The 22,160-nt window shown below is 38.8% G+C and overlaps 2 protein-coding genes across 8 annotated transcripts in view; both read left to right on the forward strand.

Annotated features, from left to right (window-relative positions):
• Positions 1 to 1,467: 1,467 nt before the first annotated feature.
• On the forward strand, positions 1,468 to 7,332 carry mtfmt (mitochondrial methionyl-tRNA formyltransferase). Its single transcript, XM_060859237.1, is given in 10 exon segments — positions 1,468 to 1,739; positions 1,742 to 1,992; positions 4,133 to 4,333; positions 4,850 to 4,972; positions 5,102 to 5,204; positions 5,726 to 5,801; positions 5,895 to 5,986; positions 6,093 to 6,171; positions 6,577 to 6,653; positions 6,806 to 7,332. Coding segments are annotated over 10 exon segments (1,236 nt in total). The 5' UTR covers positions 1,468 to 1,694; the 3' UTR covers positions 6,995 to 7,332.
• Positions 7,333 to 8,290: 958 nt separating this feature from the next.
• The window catches only part of ppip5k1a (diphosphoinositol pentakisphosphate kinase 1a), a 29,814-nt gene continuing 15,944 nt past the window's right edge, over positions 8,291 to 22,160 (forward strand). Inside the window, exons 1-14 of one of the 7 annotated variants that reach the window (XM_060858890.1) lie at positions 8,299 to 8,511; positions 9,947 to 10,006; positions 11,267 to 11,723; positions 12,263 to 12,458; positions 12,728 to 12,818; positions 13,264 to 13,349; positions 15,874 to 16,028; positions 16,783 to 16,884; positions 17,323 to 17,484; positions 17,588 to 17,709; positions 18,709 to 18,810; positions 18,968 to 19,054; positions 19,153 to 19,228; positions 19,372 to 19,481. In XM_060858890.1, the coding sequence (XP_060714873.1) occupies positions 11,574 to 11,723; positions 12,263 to 12,458; positions 12,728 to 12,818; positions 13,264 to 13,349; positions 15,874 to 16,028; positions 16,783 to 16,884; positions 17,323 to 17,484; positions 17,588 to 17,709; positions 18,709 to 18,810; positions 18,968 to 19,054; positions 19,153 to 19,228; positions 19,372 to 19,481 (1,439 nt within the window). In that variant the 5' untranslated portion in view covers positions 8,299 to 8,511; positions 9,947 to 10,006; positions 11,267 to 11,573. Of the gene's footprint in view, positions 8,512 to 9,946; positions 10,007 to 11,266; positions 11,724 to 12,262; positions 12,459 to 12,727; positions 12,819 to 13,263; positions 13,350 to 15,873; positions 16,029 to 16,782; positions 16,885 to 17,322; positions 17,485 to 17,587; positions 17,710 to 18,708; positions 18,811 to 18,967; positions 19,055 to 19,152; positions 19,229 to 19,371; positions 19,482 to 22,160 lie in introns of all 7 variants that reach the window. The other 6 variants (XM_060858895.1, XM_060858894.1, XM_060858891.1 and 3 more) reach the window with 6 other exon arrangements.

Consider the following 22,160-nt stretch of genomic DNA (forward strand, 5'->3'; position numbering starts at 1 on the left):
AGGCACAGAAGATGGAACTCATCTAATTAAATTAAAATAGAATTTAATTGAACTAATTCTACATCTTCAGTACGTTGGTTGTTATAAATAAATAAATACATCAGGAAAACAAATCTCAGTGGTTTCACTGGCCTAAAACCTTTTATTTATTTATTTTATTTATTTAGCTATTTTCCCTTACATTTTCTCCTGTCATTCATCTTGACCTTGATCTAAACCCACTTGATTTAATAAAAACACCGGTGTGAACAACGTGAACCGGATCGTGTGTGGTGTATAATAAAGTACGGTATCTTTGTGTTGCATGTTTTCCCCCATATGCTTAATATAATACTCTGGTATTTCAGGTTCCAAATAAGAAGAACTGTTGAAGGATTATTAATGGTGCTTGCAAAGCAACATTCTTACTGTCCTGCATACTTCTTCTGGACAAAATTTCGGCGCGTAACTTGTCCCGCAGCTTTTGTCCTAGACCCATGAATGACATGTCAAATTGACCAGCTCATTGAGGAGAGGTGTGCTATGACTTTTATAAGCGATCTGAGTACCGGTACTTTTGGTACCGGGTCTCAAAGTGGCCTTTTTTCCCATAGACTCCCATTATAAAGTTTGGAGGTTTATAACTCGGCAAGCTTTTGAACTATCTACACCAAACTTGGCCAGCTCCTTTAGGGTGATACTCTGAACAAATTTTTAATTTGGTGTACCGACTGGCCTTCTGGTTGTGCTGCAGCCCCGCCCCCAAAATAAGCGAAATCAAAAAGTTAGCACAACATAGACATGTCATATATCAAAACACTCAGCCCGATGAGGGGAACATGCCACGTGCAAGCACCATTCATATTTTCTTCAGGAAATGTACATTCTAGTTTTTCATCTACTTCTGATTTCTGTTACAGTATCTCCCTTTAGCATGTTGTAGTAAATTGCGCCATCTTGTGGTCGTCTTTAAAAACGCAAACTATTAAGGAGCATCAGTGAAGCAGAACATGAGACGAAATTTGTGTATGATAATTAAATATATGAAAAAGTATGAATGTATAGTCTTGCAAAAGTAAAGGTGTTTCTAAAAAAAATATGCAACCAGGGTACACATATATAATTATATCTCGTAATTATTAATCATGGTGTATATTAACTTTTTTTTAAAAGATACACATATTTAATAATTGTGTCTAATTGAATTTATTTTAAATGTATAATGATTTTTCTTTTTTTTTTTTCATTTCTATGGGGTGCCAATACTTTAAGGCGTTGGAATTGAGAGCCACATTGAGAGCCAAATTGAGAGCCACAATTTACAGTATCATTAACACCAGTGACACTTTCATTAAAGATGCATCCTATATAAAAAAGTAATATTCTAATAATAAAAACATATAAGGGTATTTAAGGAAGTCGTGCAGTACCATCATGGTCCACTAGGGGCGCAAGGGAAATATCTAATTGAGCCTCTGCAGCCTAGCCGTTCACCAGGAAGTGACGTTCAACAAAGATGGCGGCGCACACACGCTAGCTAAGATATGAAAACTTAGTATGTTGATGTCATATAACTTTTTGATTCTGACATACACCGCGGTTATATGGATACAGAAAGGGTTGGGAAATGTAGACGAACATATTACAACTTAAAAGATGTTTAAACCGGTTTGTTTGTTAATGTTAATAAGTAAAACAGAGCATTTAGCTGTTAAATGTTAATAGGTCATCACCAGCTGCTGGCTGTTTATAATTATAACTGTTAAGGATGTGGAATCAAAAGGGTATGACAGTGATCCACAATGCTGCTAAATTTATGCACGGATTTTGTCGGAGATGCTGTAAAGAAAAGTTTGTCTCAGGTGTTGATGAAAGTCACAGATTTCACAGAAGACCTTCTTTCATATCCTGTAACATACAAAGCTGCTGTGTGTCTAATCCACCGTGGAGAGTTTTGTTCTTCGGAAGTGATGATTTCGCTGTAGAGTCTCTGAAACGGCTTCATGCATCTCGGTAAGAAAGTCTGAAATATCTTAAATATAAAACCTGCTTCCTTTTTGTCTTTACTGTTTTTCTGCACACTCTGTTTGGACTGTCACTTTAACACTGGACTGACACTTTAACACTGGACTGTCACTTTAACACTGGACTGTCACTTTAACTCTGGACTGTCACTTTAACACTGGACTGACACTTTAACACTGGACTGACACTTTAACACTGGACTGACACTTTAACACTGGACTGTCACTTTAACACTGGACTGTCACTTTAACACTGGACTGACACTTTAACACTGGACTGTCACTTTAACACTGGACTGTCACTTTAACACTGGACTGTCACTTTAACACTGGACTGACACTTTAACACTGGACTGACACTTTAACTCTGGACTGTCACTTTAACTCTGGACTGTCACTTTAACACTGGACTGACACTTTAACACTGGACTGACACTTTAACACTGGACTGTCACTTTAACACTGGACTGACACTTTAACACTGGACTGTCACTTTAACTCTGGACTGACACTTTAACACTGGACTGTCACTTTAACTCTGGACTGTCACTTTAACTCTGGACTGTCACTTTAACACTGGACTGTCACTTTAACACTGAACTGTCACTTTAACTCTGGACTGTCACTTTAACACTGGACTGTCACTTTAACACTGGACTGTCACTTTAACACTGAACTGTCACTTTAACTCTGGACTGTCACTTTAACACTGGACTGTCACTTTAACTCTGGACTGTCACTTTAACACTGGACTGTCACTTTAACACTGGACTGTCACTTTAACACTGAACTGTCACTTTAACTCTGGACTGTCACTTTAACTCTGGACTGTCACTTTAACACTGGACTGTCACTTTAACACTGGACTGTCGCTTTAACTCTGGACTGTCGCTTTAACTCTGGACTGTCACTTTAACTCTGGACTGTCACTTTAACACTGGACTGTCACTTTAACACTGGACTGTCACTTTAACACTGGACTGTCGCTTTAACACTGAACTGTCGCTTTAACACTGGACTGTCGCTTTAACTCTGGACTGTCACTTTAACACTGGACTGTCACTTTAACACTGGACTGTCACTTTAACTCTGGACTGTCACTTTAACTCTGGACTGTCACTTTAACACTGGACTGTCACTTTAACACTGGACTGTCACTTTAACACTGAACTGTCACTTTAACACTGGACTGTCACTTTAACACTGAACTGTCACTTTAACACTGGACTGACACTTTAACACTGGACTGTCACTTTAACACTGGACTGACACTTTAACACTGGACTGTCACTTTAACACTGGACTGACACTTTAACACTGGACTGACACTTTAACACTGGACTGACACTTTAACTCTGGACTGTCACTTTAACTCTGGACTGTCACTTTAACTCTGGACTGTCACTTTAACTCTGGACTGTCACTTTAACACTGGACTGTCACTTTAACTCTGGACTGTCACTATAACTCTGGACTGACACTTTAACTCTGGACTGTCACTATAACTCTGGACTGACACTTTAACACTGGACTGACACTTTAACACTGGACTGACACTTTAACTCTGGACTGTCACTTTAACACTGGACTGTCACTTTAACACTGGACTGTCACTTTAACACTGGACTGTCACTTTAACACTGGACTGTCACTTTAACACTGGACTGTCACTTTAACACTGGACTGTCTCTTTAACACTGGACTGACACTTTAACTCTGGACTGTCACTTTAACACTGGACTGTCACTTTAACACTGGACTGACACTTTAACACTGGACTGTCACTTTAACACTGGACTTGCACAGCACGGGGCCACTTTATATACACTCTACACACCATACTGCACATGGACACTTTAAGGACAATCATCATAACGCATATATTTTTTCACATATATTTTCATATTTTATATAGTTTTTATATAGTTTATACTTTTTATCTACCTCCTTTTGGTTTTATTTTTTATCCCAGATTGCATTCCTTTTTCCTTTTTTTGCTTGAAGACCAGATAGTTGTAAAAAGCATTTCACTGCATGTCGTACTTTGTATGTATGTGTATGTGATTTGATTTTTATTTGATTTGTCTTTAATGTATTTGCATTGTGACTTGTGTCTGTGTATGTTTCAGAGGAGATGGAGCTGATTCTGTGGTGGACTCGCTTGAGGTCGTCACTTTGTCCAATAACGTCCCTGTGAGGAAGTTTGCAGAGCAGCACAAGCTCAGGGTTCATGAGTGGCCCGAGGTGCGAGCCAGAGGGCGGTTTGATGTCGGAGTGGTTGTGTCATTTGGCTGCCTGCTTCAGGAGAGCCTCATCAACACTTTTCCATAGTACGGCACATTATCCTGCTGTGGTTAAAGAAAAAAAAAACATCTTTTATCTACTGTGGTAGCTTAGTGGTTAAGGCGTTGGTCTACTGATCAGAAGGTCATGAGTTCAAATCCCAGGTCCACCTAGCTGCCACTGCTGGGTCTCTGAGCAAGGCCCTTAACCCACAATTGCTCAGTTCTATAAATTGAAATAAATTGTAAGTCACTCTGGATTAGTGTGTCTGCTAAATGTCATAAATGTAAAGGTAAATGTACTGTATTTGTAAAGTGTGTTTACTACATTAGTATTATTGCAGGTTCTCATTTTCCTGAACTGAACAGAAAACACAGTTACTCAAATCAATTATAATAGAATGGCAAGCATAGTATTATTACAAAAACGCTTTCTTAATGCTTAAGTGGTGTATAGTAAGAAAAACTATATACATTTTAAAATTTTAAATCTATAAATTTTATATAATGCATCTCTAATTATTTTACTCTCTGTGGTGTTCACCACTTCTTGCTTTATTTCAGTGGGATCCTCAACGTGCACCCTAGCCTCCTGCCTCGGTGGCGTGGACCTGCACCTGTTTTTCACACAATATTGCATGGAGACAAAGTCACTGGAGTCACCATCATGCAGATTAGGCCGAGGAGGTCCGTGTTTACTCCCTGTGTGTAAAGCATTGAAGATGAATGAGAACCATAAGACGCTTCATGATAAATAAAGTAACTTCTTTGTGATGCTTATCATTAATTAATTCATTCATTACGGCTTTGTTGCAGGTTTGACGTCGGTCCCATACTCAGTCAGAAGCTTTATGAGGTCCCTGAAAATAGCACGGCTGATGAGCTTGGAGGCTCGCTAGCTGCTCTGGGAGCCCAGTTGGTAAATACTGAATTGCTGATATGACACGAGCCTATTTCAGGTTGTTAGTACTTTTACAGGTCACACACTGCTTTCTTTAAAAAAGATATAGAGACTGAGATGCTCACAGTAAAGCTATTTTTAAATTTTGCCTTATTGTTTGCATTGTTGTTTAGCAGGATACATCCAAGTTTCATTTGAACTTCTTAAAAAAAATTGAAAATAAATTAAAATATATAAAGAACATCTGAGTGGCAGGAAACTGGTATTTGCCTTTATAGTCTTTCACTCCTGTCAGTCAGAGCAATGCTAGACAATCGTGGGTGTATGTGAGCTCATTCATATAGAAGAGGGCTGATAGCGTTTCCTTCAAATAACGTTCACTCAATTTGCATGACTTTTTTAAATAAGTGAGCTATGCTTGTCTGTGTGTGCGTGTGTGGGAGTGTGCACTCGTGTGTGTGTGTGTGTGTGTGGTAGGGGGAACACCTTAATGTAATATCAGGCAGATCTAAACATTTTGTCTAATGTTTATCTAACAGTTAATAGACACACTAAGAAACCTACCAGAACGAATAGCAGATGGGACAGAGCAGGCCAGAGAGGGGGCAACATTTGGTAAGAGGATGGAGCTTCATAATCACAGCACTTATATTTTTTGTCCTATAACCTTTTATTTAAGAAGAGAACTGATGTGTATTTTATTTTCAGCTCCTAAAATCAACTCTTCTTTGAGTTGGCTCGTGTGGGAAGATCAGACGTGTGACGAGATCGATCGACTCTATCGCGCTATAGGATCTCGGGTAAGGTTCAGGGAGGAATTTTTAAGCAGCTGTTAGAAACTGTACCATGTTATTTATCATAATAATTGAGGGTTAGTTCTGAATCACTTCATTTCTACGTGCTCAGGTTCATTTGAGAACAATCTGGATGGGCCGTGCCATCAAACTTCTCGACTTTGTTGGAAAATGCAACGTGCCGTCAGCAGGTAAATTGTGTTGAGGTTTGACCAAATCCTGAGTTTTAAAGAATAAATAAAGAATATTTATTTGCAAATGAAATGCAGCTACGCCAATTTAAGCTTAAAATCTAAATCTCATCTAATGTCTTCCCAGTAGCATATTATTTTTGTGCCTATTACTGCATGCCAGTCAGCTCCAGAATTATTGGCACTAATGCTAAAGATGGGAAAAAAGTGGATTTTCTGTTTAGCTTAATCTCACCCTGAATATTCAGTGTGTAACATTTAATTGAAGGTGAAGTATTTAAACAAAGAAAATTTGTGAAACAGCATCTAGAATACAAGGAATTCTCTGTAATAAACAATTACAAAATATAACTCTGTAAAAAGGGGATTAGGAGAAATTGTATTCTTTTTCCCTTCTTTTTGCAGAAATTTCAAATTTCTCTGCAATCCCTGGGTCCATTTATTATCAAAAGGAATCCAACACATTGTCGGTCTGCTGCAAGGTAAAGTACATTTGCATGTTTATCTGCATGCACAGTCTAAACATATATATTTGTCATTATTGAATCATTTATTCTTTTATACATCTGCAGGCCTACTGTACATTTGAATAGTGTATGGATTCAAGCTTAATGTTTTTATGTTCACCTTTCAGGATGGCTGGGTTGGATTCAAAACTGTAATGCTAAAGAAAAGATTATCAGCAGCAGATTTCTTTAATGGCTATCTTCACCAGAGTGTTTTCAAGAAATCACAGTCCCAGAACGGCTGCCAGTTTCAGAGCTACAGAGAGAAAAGCCAACAGAATTCTACATCATTACTCCGGAATAAAACATGCCGTTAAAGTCTATCTGTGAACACACAAGAGACGTTATTTAATATATTACAGTGCTAATAATAATAATAGTGGAAAAATTGTCTGTTTTAAGACAGTGACCGAGTTCTAAGACATGACTGTGACACTGTATTATTGTAAAAATGTGGTGTGTGTGTGTATATACTGATTTATTTTAATGAAAATATATAAGCCAACAAATGTAGTGGCTTTGAACTGACTTGTGTGATTGTAGCTCAAACAGTTTGAGGAAGAATCTGGCTAAAGCTGGCCCAAGGAAAAAAAGGGAAAGTAAATAAAAAACATCCACTTTACTGAAAAATAAACTTGTACATTATAAATTTTAAGCCGTCTTTGGCATCGCTATTCAAGATGATGGGATGGGTGGGGGTTGGGTGGGGAATATGACTGTGTATGGCTAAAGGCTTTAGTGTGTGGCTAAAGGATTGTGACCACCATACCCAGATGTGGTTCTTGCCCAAAGTGTTAAAAATTTGAAGCATTCAGTTGTGTAATGCTGTATCATCACAATTTTCCTTTACTGAAGCTAAGAGGCCTAACCCTGTTCCAGCATGACAGTGTACCTGTACATAATGCAAGCTACATGTAGACATGACTGAGTGTGGAAGAACTCAATTAACCTGCAAAAAGCCCTGATCAGCATTCATGTCGCAGGACAAGGCAAATGTCATCCAGATACAGATACATGTAAAGAGATGTTTGCATCAAACCTCCACCTAAGAATGTGGAAAAATTGATTGTGTTTCTGAGGATTATCTAAAAAATAAACAACAACTTGCTGTTTTTCTGTTTTGTTTTTTCTTTTTTCCTATCCACTTTTAATATGTATATGTGTGTACTGTATCTATGTATGTATGTATGTATATATGTGTGTGTATAAGTGTACTGTATGTATGTATATATAGTAAGGAGGCGCCCTCTAGTGGCGAAACAAAATAGAAATAAAAAATGTACTGGGTTTGCAGACAAAAGTCACACTTAAATGCACATTAAAGGTATTTCTAGCTGCACATGGGTGGTATTGCAAGTTCTATCTTAATTTTATGTTACGTGTTGTTTTTCAGAACCTATAATCAACCTGCAGAAAAATATCTCTTGAGTTTGTTCTAACACACAAAGCCGTCTCTCTCTCGATAAACGGGGACACACACAAAATACCCGGATGAGACGCCAGGCTCTGATTTGTCCAGACAATCTGTGGTTCTTTGTGGGAAATGTAGTTTACTGAACGGACTACCAACAAACAAACAACGACATATTTCAAGTTCCACAAAAACACTTGGAATACTTAAGTATGTCCTAAACACCTAAAACGATCATCTTTGATCCAGTTCAGCAAACAAATCAGGCTTCGAGTTAACGGAATAGTTCAGTAATGACGCAACGTCCAGGTCGCGTTCCTATTGGCTGAGACGTTTGTTTATTTTTACCCCGTTGACTAGTTTGGTTTCACTCACAACCTGTCAAACCTCTAAGACGGACCAGTGAGAGGATAAAAACGCTCTGTAAGTAACAAGCGGTCCTCTTTTTAAACAAATAACATTCCTGCCTTTCTACTCCACACCAATATGGAGCTCCTTTAACCTTGAATATGTGTTTTGTACAAAGAAAGCTAACAGAATTAGCCGTTAGCTTCATAAGTAACGTTCTGTCAATAAACAAACCTCACCGTCGGTTAAACAGAAGTTTAGTCTTAGACTGAATCCTTAGTGTTTAATTTAGCTCGTTTACACGATTAGCTTAGTAATGTTGTAATGTTACAAGCGTTCACATTGAGTTTATACGTGTGTATATTTGCATAAGTGATCATCAGTGAGTGGAAGTAAAAAAAGCTACACGAGGGAATAAAATGAATAAAGCACCTGTGGATTAATAATAATATCCATCTTGTGTGTTATTATGGAGTCATGGAGAAACACTCCTCATGGGTGCAGTGATACAAGGGCTCTAAACTTTCTCACTAAATAATTCAACACCTGTAGCCTGTTTATTGGTGTTGCTTTAAATGTTAATGATATGTTCACCTGGATGTTTATGCAAATATATTCACCTGGATGTTTATGCAAATATAATCACCTGGATGTTTATGCAAATATAATCACCTGGATGTTTATGCAAATATAATCACCTGGATGTTTATGCAAATATATTCACATGGATGTTTATGCAAATATATTCACCTGGATGTTTATGCAAATATATTCACCTGGATGTTTATGCAAATATGTTCACCTGGATGTTTATGCAAATATAATCACCTGGATGTTTATGCAAATATAATCACCTGGATGTTTATGCAAATATAATCACCTGGATGTTTATGCAAATATATTCACCTGGATGTTTATGCAAATATATTCACCTGGATGTTTATGAAAATATGTTCACCTGGATGTTTATGCAAATATATTCACCTGGATGTTTATGCAAATATTTTCACCTGGATGTTTATGCAAATATGTTCACCTGGATGTTTATGCAAATATGTTCACCTGGATGTTTATGCAAATATGTTCACCTATATGTTTATGAAAATATGTTCACATGGATGTTTATGCAAATATGTTCACATGGATGTTTATGCAAATTCAAAATATGTCCAAATGAGCACAAAGCAAACAACAGTGTGTTCTATCATTAATTTGTTGTTTTGGTTAATGGTGGCAATTAGCCTGTATTATTATTATTATTATTATTATTATTATTATTATATGAAGCAATTAATTCAGATAATATGTTAGATATGTTACATTAATGCTGAGGTTTATTTGTGTTAACCGATGAGGTGTAAACTTAAAACCTGACCAAATGTAGGCTCATTTATGCCAAGACTATTCAGCGTGCTGGGTTTTACAGATCTTTCTTCATGACCACAAGTAACAGGAAATGTCAGATGTTAATATATTAATATTGATTTTTTGTTTTCCAACATAAAAACAGTGTGTGCATCCAAAAGTAATGCAGGCAAACTGGAGGTCCAATTACACACCTTAAGTAAAGGTACATTACATCCGCTTTGTCCTCTAGGGGATGAAGTGGAGCTCTCTCTGTCTCTCTCTCTCGCTCTCTCTCTCGCGCTCTCTCTCTCTCTCTCTCTCTCTCTCTCTCTCTCTCTCTCTCTCTCTCTCTCTCTCTCTCTCTCTCTCTCTCTCTCTCTCTCTCTCTCTCTCTCTCGCTCTCTCGTGCTCTGGCCTGAGAGAGGATTTCCAGTCCATACTCAGTGTGAGTGAAGGCTAATCTTGTTATGTATGGTATCAGCTTTACCCAAATTAAAACATGTACCAAATTCCCTAACATATTTACAAGAATAGTATTAGAGATAACCATATCATGTACTGTATATGTTATGCAGCCTTTTTAGGACCAAGATAGATTTATTGCACTTAAAGCACATCATTTAGTGTCTTAAATCACATTTCCTTCTTGACATTATATATTGCAAATCGAGAGCATTGATGCCACTGTTTTTTGTTTTTTTTTTCTGCACAATATATCTATTTTTTTCCCAGCAATATAGAAACACAATTATTCTAATGTAATTAATTTATTTATAGTTATAATTACACATTATAGTTATAGTTATAATACATACACACACATATCTGTAGCCAATAAACCATAGCTAAGCTTATTGATCTCTTTAAGTCTCTTTTGACTTAGATGTTGAAATGTGCGGTGTCTTTTTTTTTTTGTTGTTGTTGTCTCCTGATGTAATTTGTTTGCTTATAGAGATTAATGAGGAACACCAATTTGTTATTTGGCTCTGATGAATAATGACGATGAATAAATGAAGGGTGTACTTTCTTTACCCATGACTATATGCTTACAGCACTCTTTATACTAATGACAATAAAACCTGTTTTTAAAAATATTTACTAAAACTAAAAACTTATTGCATGCTCTAACATCTTTTGAATTTGCCTCAGGCTCTTTTGGGAAATTAAAATCTTTATATCATATTATTAAATCCTATTATTATTTGCATTAATAAAAAACAATTCAAAGTTTTCAAACTGTTGAAATGAAATGTTGCTGTGGCATAGACTAAAGCTGTAAAGTGTGGGTTTTATGTTGCGGCAGCAAACGCTACACATTCTAGTGTTTGCTGATGCAACAGTGATGAGCGTGACAAATATAATTATGGTGGATAATTATAATGACTCCTTTTACAAACTGCTGGACCAAACCCTGTCAGGCTTAAGTGTGTACTGTTATTATATGAGCTTCCTCATAATCTCTGACGCTGTTTCTTGTTCACAGGCACTAAATTATTGCTGTGTTCTGGGAGCTGGTATGATTCATCGTGTTGCTTGTTTGAGAAAAATCCAAAAATATTTGAAAGAAATTTGAAAGATCCAGTACAAATCCTTTAGTTTGCCGGACTCATCATCTTCACCTGCATCTACAAGTGCACATTTCTCAAACAAAATCACAGACTCCAGGTCGTCCAGGTTGGCCAGAGTCTTGCCCGTGGCGCGAGACCCCACCACGCCCCGGTGGTGGCCCACGCTGAGTGTTGGCCTGCAATGGCGCGGCGGGACACTGATAGTTGCCGCCGTGGACTGTGATGTCAAAGCCCAGCAGCCCGGGCGAGAGCCAACGTGGCGCTCCCAAATTCTTTGTGGGCTGCGACGAGGATGAGAGCGAGGGCTTGGACAGCTACGGCAGCATGAGGACTGACATGGAGCTGTACGAAGACGACCTGGAGGCAGACTCGGTGAGGATCGCTTGGTCGTAGATTCTTTGCACTTTATTTACAGTAGAAATGAATGCAACAGTGAATAGCAATGCATAACCTCATGAGGTCTCGTTAAACATATATAATAAGAATAATCTATGAAGCACACAGATAACAAGCTTCATTTGTACGGTGGAAGGAGTCTCCAACTCATCAAAACAGAGGGCTTTGTATTTAAGTATCAAACAGCAAGTTATTGATTTTTGATTTTTTTATAAAGAGAGGCTGGTTAAGTGTTTAATAACTTTATTTTGAGTGATAACAGGAACTCACTTTTGTGCAATTAAACACAATCACACCTTATTTTCTATATCAGCATTTTTTTCAAGGGCTTTTATTTAACATAGAATGTTAAGACCTAGGCTTTAAATGACTAAGTCTAAAAGTTAGCAGCATCAGCATCTCTGTCAGTACAGGAATGATGTAATGTGGTAATAACTAGTCGTGGTTGTAGTGTCATGCTGAGCTTTTGTGTGCTCCACCCTTTTCACCGTTTGTCACCGATTTGCTCTTTCCAGCCTCCAGAGCGTCAGATTGTGGTGGGGATCTGCTGCATGATGAAGAAGTCCAAGTCTAAGCCCATGACGCAGATACTAGAGCGTCTGTGCAAGTTTGAGTACATCACTGTGGTCATCTTTCCTGAGGACGTCATACTCAACGAGCCAGTGGAGAAATGGCCCCTCTGCGACTGCCTCATCTCCTTTCACTCAAAAGGTGACTGTTTTTGCCTGAAGTAGGACCAGCTTGGCCTTCCTAAACCTTTTTCTTTAAAAAACTCTTCATCTTTAAGATATCGCCGCTGTTATTCGTTCAGTGCCGTTCTTCATATAGTCTCATGAGTGTAAATATGTAGAAAGATACAGTTGTAACCCTTTTTGTAAAAGCCATGATTGCCTTAATCAGTCTCATGCACAGTTTATCTTTTTTCCCTCATTTGCTTTTATTTATTTACCAAAGTTGTTTTTTTTTCTATGCATCAAAAGGTTTCCCCTTGGATAAGGCTGTGTGTTACGCCAAACTCCGTAATCCTCTGCTGATCAATGACCTTAATATGCAGTACTACATACAGGACAGGTATGAATGAACCACCTCCTTCCATATAAGTATATCTGTCTGTCTGTCTCCTTCTCCCCTGTCAGTCCCTGTCATTGGCTGACTTTACATGTTCAGAAGAAGTACGTATCAGCTGTCATATAATCTGGAGAGCTGGTTGGCAGCTGGGAAATGACAGATGACCAAATTGTTGAGATGATGGTGGTCAGAACTGTATTGAGCATATATGAACCCTAATCCATGGTGAAATGCTGGTGTTGATAACTAGCCAACTGCTTATACCTGCTCTTACATTACGCAGAATAAACAGTCCTGCATCTTGTGTAGATATGTGGTCCAAAAAAATCTGCTTTTCCCTGTACTTGACCAAGGCCTTATTAACCCACTTCGAATCTCCTAGTCTGTTTATACTGCTGTAATGAAGACTGAAAGTGTGGCAGCTGTCTTATGTAACGTCTGATCACAGGAGGGAGGTGTATCGCATCCTACAGGAAGAGGGAATTGACCTACCACGCTATGCTGTTCTGAACAGAGACCCGGACAAACCCGATGGTACGTCAATGCGAGGTTTCTGGATGCCTTTCTGTGTTTCTGGAATTAATCAAAATATGTTATTAAACATTCATGACAGCGGAAGGGCTAATAAATAACAGAACTTCTTGGCAGAGGAACATCCTGTTCTCTGTCTCAGTTATTTTAGTTCTTGTTCTATAAATAGCTACTAATGTAGAGCAGTTAGACCCAGGACACATAAATTACTTTGTGTAATAATGTGGCTGTCAGGCATCCATTTACTCCACAGGTGTGTTTCCCAGCTATTGGAAATACTAAATATTGTAAAACCATGTATGCTGTGGGGGGGGCACGGTGGCTTAGTGGTTAGCACGTTCACCTCACACCTCCAGGGTTGGGGGTTCGATTCCCGCCTCCGCCTTATGTGTGTGGAGTTTGCATGTTCTCCCCGTGCCTCGGGGGTTTCCTCCGGGTACTCCAGTTTCCTCCCCCGGTCCAAAGACATGCATGGTAGGTTGATTGGCATCTCTGGAAAATTGTCCGTAGTGTGTGATTGCGTGAGTGAATGAGAGTGTGTGTGTGTGCCCTGCGATGGATAGGCACTCCATCCAGGGTGTATCCTGCCTTGATGCCCAATGACGCCTGAGATAGGCACATGCTCCCTGTTAGAGGGCTGCATTGGGATTGGGCACCCGCGGGACCCAACACAAATCTCGTGGGAGCGGGCGGTTTCACCTTTGCCCCGGGCGGGAGTGGGCGGTCAGAAAATTTAGCGGGAGATCCACGGGACCCGGTGGGATTTGGCGTGTAGCCTAATAATAAGAATGGAGTCAACACATGATGTTGAGAAGAAGATTAAAGCGGCTGTTTACTTGACAAAAGCAAAGCAAGGCAAGTCAGACATCTGGACACAATTCTCAATTGTCACTGAAAAAAATGGGAAAGAGTTAAACTTCGTAAGTTGCAATAAATGTGCAAAAGTGTTATTTTACAACGGACATAAATCTGGCACATCCGGCCTGAGGCGACATACCTCAGTGGTCAGTTCTCAGTGGTCAAAGCAAGCTCTCATTCTCCAATAAAGCACTTCCTGCTCACGTTAAGCAAGATACTATGGAAAAATGTATCGCACTTTGCTGTAAAGATATTAGACCGTATGACATTGTTGCCGGGAATGGCTTTGTTGACATAGTTCAGCACTTTGTTAACGTAGCCGCTAAATTTGGTACATTTGATGTGAGAGATGCGCTGCCACATCCAACCACTGAGTCTCGACATATTGAGGAAAAAGCACAGTTGTTAACAGTTAATCATTTGGTGCGTGTCTGTGTATCATGCAGTACGTTTAAAAAATGAGGTGCCGCTAGTTGTGGTTTTGCTAAAACGGTTAATGTTTTATAATAAAAAACAAATGTTTTTGTCAGGTGTGTTGCTTTGGTTTAGTATTCATTTATCTTATTTAAATGCAATCATGTTTAATTCTGTTATTCTGGACATTAGCCTGAACTAATAATTAGTCTGATCATTTGTATACAATCAAAATTTTCACAAGCTCTCAAGAAAAAATCCACGGGAGTGGACACAAACATTGCGGTTGCGGGCGGGAGTGGAACACGCAGCTTGCGGGCGTGGGCGGTCCTGGTCAGAAATTCAGCGGGTGCGGGTTTATAAAAACAGTCCCGCGCAGGGCTCTACTCCCCATGACCCGAGGTAGTTCGGATAAGCGGTAGAAAATGAATGAATGAATGAATGCATGCTATGCCACGTTTAGGTCTGCGTCATCAATACGCAGTGAAATCACATCCATAAATGCTATATAACTAATATGCATTGCCCACAGGCCGGATAGTAATATGCAACGTAGTCAGAATAAACAGACGATCAAGTACGTAGTGTTATCATGCTGTGGTGAGGTGGGTTTTGTTACACAGGCTTCAATTTAGCCGAAGGCTACACAATCATTAATGGTTTGCATTATTATTATTATTAATATTAATATTATTATTATTATTTTATCTGGTGGTTAAATGTAAAGCTTTTCTCTAGCTACGTGTACTCGTACAACTTTAGGCAATGATGAGTTTGAATGATGCCAGCCTTTATTGCAGCTGTTGCCTATCTATAAAATGTGGAAAGACAGATGTCTGCCCAAGCATTTATATAACATCAGTCTAATTAAGTTGCTTTTGAAGTAAACTAAAGCATATAAGAAAACCACAGTAATATAAATTCCATGAAAGGAGTAGTATGTAGGCGAAATGTTGGCTTGAACAGAAATAAACTAAGACAAGACCTTTTAGTCTTGAGTAACTGTTTTACTGACATATTTAAATCAATGGTTGTAATATGTATATTTATAGGAATGCATAGTAAATGTACAGGAATTATAGTTAACAGGACAACAGAACGGTCTGGATGCACAATTAATCTGTGATGCTTTATCTATAGATATAAGAAATCTAGATGCCACATGTTTAACAAAATGCCTGAATATTCGAATAGGTTTCAATCCCTGACTAAAAAAGTTGTGCAGAACATGAACGCAGTGTTTCTTTTCTTTTAGAGTGTAACCTGGTTGAAGGGGAGGACCACGTGGAGGTGAACGGCGAGATCTTCCCCAAACCCTTTGTAGAGAAGCCAGTCTCAGCAGAAGATCACAATGTGTATATCTATTATCCGACCTCAGCTGGTGGAGGCAGCCAGCGCCTCTTCAGGAAGGTTTGTTTTTGTAGCGATCCCCAGCCCACTCCCAAACGTTTAACTCCATAGAGTTAGAGTAATAGGCACCAGTCTTTGTAGAGGAGAATATTGCTCATTCAGAAACGGAGCCATCTTTACTTTGTCTGAAGCCATGAAATCCAGAAGAACAGGCTGATAGGTGGATGTTCCAGACCCTCTCCTTCACCGCCACATGTTGTTCCTTTTGAAATGTTTTAACAAATAGAATTGCCCTAATATTATTGAAAGTTGATCAGGTGTATTACCAAGTCTAATTCTTTGTACATTTTATAGCTAGTTATTGGTAAGCCCAGCTGGGAGCGATATATCATCCATAGTTTTTTTTTTCTTTTCAAACCTTCTTTGAGATTAAGCACGGCGCTGTATGTGCTATGAACAAATCAGACATTTGCTTTGATTCACTTTAATGAAATATACTTTAATGTAGGATGTACAGTAGATTAGCTTGTTTACCTCACACCTCCTAGTAGGGTCAGCAGTACAGAAAATTGATGGATGGATGCTTTAATGTGATAATATTAAGAAACGTAGCCTTCATGAGAATCAGTAGTTTGCTGCAGAGTAACAGAGCTCTGTAATGCAAAACTAGTAGATTTCAGCAAAGAAGAAAAGCCCAGTGGTCATTTCACCAGTCATGTAAAGTAAAGCTATTAGAAATAATAATTTTCTACATTCTACAATCTACATTTAGAGAGGAAAAGTTTGTGGAATATGATTAGGATTCCTTCTGCAGATTGGGAGCCGGAGCAGTGTCTATTCCCCTGAGAGCAGCGTCAGAAAGACCGGCTCCTACATCTATGAAGAATTCATGCCTACAGATGGAACGGATGTGAAGGTAATGTTCAACATATTCATTGAAAAATATTTTAATTCATAAATAAGACAAAAGGAAAAAACAGGGATTCCTTTTAACTATTAAAAAAACCTCCACTTCCCTATTTTATGAGGGCATTCACCTATTTACATATTCAACTCGGTATAATATTTTATTGTTAATTAGAGCCACAGAGATTAGCGTTCTTGAAATTTTCACTTCAATTTTGTTAAAATCGTACAACTACAGGAACTAAATAAATAAAATAATTTTGATTATGATGGATAAGGATTATTATTATTATTATTATTATTATTATTACAAATTATTAAAAAAATTGCCGAAGCCTTTCCTATATTTCACCTGCATGTGGGAGTCCCAGGACCTTTAAACTTTGGAGCATTTGATAATATACTTCTGGTAAGATTATTTATAAATGTGTGTGTTTGTATCTCTCAGGTGTATACAGTAGGGCCTGATTATGCTCATGCTGAGGCTCGCAAGTCTCCTGCCCTGGATGGCAAAGTTGAACGAGACAGTGAAGGAAAAGAAGTACGCTATCCTGTTATGCTCACTGCTATGGAAAAACTAGTGGCTCGCAAAGTGTGTCTGGCTTTCAAGGTCAGACACTTTACTTTTTCTTTACTCATTCTTCAGTCCTCTGTGCTCTGGTTGCAGAATATAAACACGGAATAAAAATCGTTTCTGATTTAAATTTCTGCAGCAAACAGTGTGTGGGTTTGACCTGCTCCGGGCCAACGGACACTCGTACGTGTGTGACGTCAACGGCTTCAGCTTTGTGAAGAATTCTATGAAATATTACGATGATTGTGCCAAGATACTTGGGTGAGCCTGTGTTTTCTCATTCGTGTTGATATTTCAGTTGTGATTATACACAGGACTCACAGTGTAATGTGATCTCCAGGATTCCTAGTTTGATCCTGAGCATCGTTTGCTGCATGCTCTTTCTGTATACTTATAGGTTTTCTCTTGTTATCTGGAGAAAAACATGTTAGGAGATCAAACTGAGTGTGTAATTGAGTGTGTGATGATCTGGCATCTCATCCTATGTGTGTTCCCGTATTTCTGGAATAAGCTCAGTATCCACATTGGCCCCTGACCAGCATGAAGCTGTTACTAAAGATGCATTAAGGAACATACCATTACATTTTATTCTATATTTTGTAAGACTATAAGAGCACACACAATATTTTTCAGCTGCTTTTTAATTATTTGAAATGCAATATGTTCAAATGCCTACGTTCGAGAGGCCAGGCATAAGTAAAAATAACTAAAGAGCTGTGCTCTTAGAAATACTGCTTCATAATAAATCATCACTTACACAATAAAATGTAATTTATTACACTGTCGCTGCATTCTGGTTTAATATCTGTATAATAAATAATAAATGGGAAAACCTGGTGGAAACTCACACAGACACTGAGAGAACATAGAGTTGTGAGGTGGCAACACTACCCACACTGCCAACTTGGTGCCTCCTGCTAGTTTAGGAGAGCTTCGTTTTTTCTCAGCGGATAACATCACTAAACTGCAATATTATATTTCAACAAACATAGAGCTCGTACAGAAATGACCATGTGTTCCATGTAACTATCAAATTTCATAATGGTGACCTGCACTGAAATTCAAGTCCGCAGCAGTTAGCCTACTATCCTGAACCAGCCATGTGAAGAATACTTAAAATAATGTATTTTTAATTAAGCTTCGTTATTCACTTCCTTGCTCTTCTAGCTGAAAAGCTTCCAACCCCATGGTATGCATGATATGTTTCTCACCAGAGTAAGAGAGGTTAGTGAGAGGTTTTGTTGTGCTCTTTGTCCATAGGAACATTGTGATGAGGGAGCTGGCTCCTCAGTTCCATATTCCCTGGTCTATTCCCACTGAGGCAGAGGACATTCCCATAGTCCCAACCACATCCGGCACCATGTGAGTCCATGATGTTGATTTTTGCTCAGAATTCATTTCCTTTTTCAATGTTTTTTCTTTATTGAATAAACAATTTCCAGATGTCTACTCTTATAATTTGTGGGTTACACATGGAAATGGTTTGGTATAATGATTGAAGCATCTCTCATTTACGTAGGATGGAGCTGCGTTGCGTGATCGCGGTGATCCGCCATGGAGACCGAACACCAAAACAGAAGATGAAAATGGAAGTCAGAAATCCCATGTGAGAACCCATGAGTCACTGTTAGTGAAACTCTGTAAGATCCATAGAGACACACATGCTGAGGGATTTGTCCTTGTGTTTGTTTGTTTTTCCCACAGGTTTTTTGAGCTGTTTGAAAAGTATGGTGGTTACAAAACCGGCAAGCTGAAGCTTAAGAAACCCAAACAGCTGCAGGTATCAGGCAGCATTTACTTAATTAAAACACTTACTGGTGTATATATTTTCACATATAATCGATATACCGTATAGAGACTAGAAAAGACATCTGTTTCTTTTTTTAAATCCTGCTGTTCTTAGTTACTGTTTTTTCCCTTCAGGAAGTGCTGGACATCAGCAGGCTGTTGTTATCAGATCTGGGGCAACACAGTGACTGTGAGATCGAGGAGAAGAAGTCAAAACTGGAGCAGCTTAAGACTGTTCTGGAAATGTGAGTGAGAATCTGTTTAGAATCGGGCCACTTAAATAGAAACATTCAGTCTCGCTGGAGAATACCTAAAGTGTTTTTATGAAATCTTTTACGTTATGCCACTAGAGAGCAAATAAATGGCAGCTGTATCAATATTTACAGTGAGGCATGTAATATGAGGTAGATTCATACAAGTATTCATAAAATTTTGGAACAATATCAAGAATTTTTACATTTTTTTACATTTATGTTCAATTTTAGTTAAAAAAAAAAAACCTGCCTTTCTTTCGCCTGTTTTATGTACTTGAGCCAGAGTGATGATTTAGGTGTAGTTGTGAAAGCCACACCACAGTCAGTCAGAGAGGGTTGGATATAGCAGCTGTTGACGCAGCACAAATAAATCTTCTTACTAACAGGAGGAACTTAGCCTGGATGTTTTTTATGATATAGTCAGTCGGCAACTTCTTCAAGGCCTTAATGTAAGGTTCAGGGAGTTCAAACATTTAATTAAATTCTTACATGGTTAAAATTTATGAATTAATGAATGAAAATTTCCTATTTAGAAAACATCACAAAATTGTAAGCTATAATATAATAGTGAAGTTATTTCAGTTATAAAATAATTGACAGATCTTTTGCTAGTTAGCATCAACTACTGAAATGATTGTTATTTTTAAGTCAAGTCAAGTCAAGTCAAGAAGCTTTTATTGTCAGTTCAACCCTATATAGCTGTTGCAGTACACAGTGAAATAAGACAACGTTTCTCCAGGATCATGATGCTATATAAAACAAAGACAGCTAAGGACTTAGTAAGTAGTCCTAGATACATAAAGTGCGTCTGTGCAACCTGGTGCAAACAGTGTAGGACAAGATAAACAAGACAGTGCAGGACAAAAGACAGTACAAACAAACAATACAAGATAATACACAAAAGACAGTACACAAAAGACAGTACACAAAAGACAATACACAAAAGACAGTACACAAAAGACAGTACAAAAAAACAGGGCAAACCAGTGTAAATACTACATGTTCAAACAATATTACGTGTGCAGAAATACTGGAATGAACACAAGTATTATAGCAGCAGTTACACGAGGTAATGTAAAGTACTGTGCAAAATAGCAATCGACTGAAATGTGAGACATCATGTGCAAAGACCAAAAACAGTGTGCAAAACAGCATGTAAACAGTTTGATATGATGGTGCTGTAGACATCGATGTAAAATTGGAAAGAGTGTGTATTTGGTGTGGGTCATTGCAGTCCATACAGTTGATTGTGTGTGTGTGTTGTGCTCGGTATAGTTAAGTTTAGTTATTGAGGAGTCTGGTATCTTGTGGAAAGAAACTGCTTCACAGTCTGGTCGTGAGGGCCCGAATGCTACTGTACCTTTTTCCAGACGGCCCTAGGGTGAAGAGGGTGTGTGAGGGGTGTGTGGGGTCATCCACAATGCTGTTGGCCTTGCGGATGCAGCGTGTTGTGCAAGTGTCCATGATAGAGGGAAGAGAGACTCCAATGATCTTCTCAGCTGTTCTCACTATCCGCTCCAGGGTCTTGTGACCCGAGACAGTGCAGTTCTCAAACCAGACAGAGATGCAGCTGCTCAGAATGCTCTCAATGGTCCCTCTGTAAAACATAGTCAGAATTGGGGGAGGGAGATGTGCTTTTCTCAGCCTTCATAAAATTAGAGACCCTGCTGGGCTTTCCTGGTGATGGAGCTGGTGTTGAGTGACCAGGTGAAGTTCTCCATTATGTGGTCGCTATGTGATCTCCGGAAGTAAACAACCATCTCTTTGGTTTTATCCACATTCAGAGAAAGGTTGTTGGCGCTACACCAGGTTGTTGGTGCTGTTGCACCTCCTCTCTGTATGCTGACTTGTTGTTCTTGCTGATGAGATGCACCACAGTCGTGTCATCGGCAAACATGCTGATATGTTTTGATCTGTGCATTGCTACACAGTCTGAGTCAGCAAGGTGAACAGCAGTGGACTGAGCACGCAGCCCTGAGGGGCCCCAGTGCTCAGAGTGGTGGTGCTGGAGATGTTGCTCCTGATCCGGACTGACTGAGGTCTCCCAGTCAGGAAGTCCAGGATCCAGTTGCAGAGGAAGGTGTTCAGTCCCAGCAGGCTCAGCTTCTCAATCAGGTGCTGAGGGATGATTGTTTTGAATGCTGAACTAAAGTCTATAAACAGCATTTGAATATAAGTGTCTTTATTGTCCAGGTGGGTGAGTGCTAAATGAAGGGCCGTGGCAATGGCATCGTCCGTGGAGCGGTTTGGACGATACGCAAACTGTTGATGTGCCTCATGACAAGCTTCTTGAAGCACTTCGTTACAATGGGTGTGAGAGCGACGGGACGATAGTCAATGAGGCAGGACACTGTTTTTGACTTTTTTGGTACAGGGACAATGGTGGATGTCTCGAGGCACGTAGGACAACCTATCTTGTGGCTGTAGGCAAGGATATTTATTTCTTCTGGATATTTGGCATTTTTAAAAGATAGGAGTATAAAAATTCACAAATTCCCAACAAAAAATGTAACTTTTGGGTTACAAAGACAATTATTTTTTAATAATTTTACAGGCTAGGTGTTTGAGGTAATGTGTTTTGGCTGCCTTTTTTCATGTTTTTGTACAGGTGATGTTGTGTCTGGACTTACTAACCCATCTGGTGTCTGTTTTTTTTTTCACCTCCACCAA

This window comes from Tachysurus vachellii, chromosome 23 (genome assembly GCF_030014155.1).
Source record: "Tachysurus vachellii isolate PV-2020 chromosome 23, HZAU_Pvac_v1, whole genome shotgun sequence".
Classification (NCBI taxonomy): Eukaryota; Metazoa; Chordata; class Actinopteri; order Siluriformes; family Bagridae; genus Tachysurus; species Tachysurus vachellii.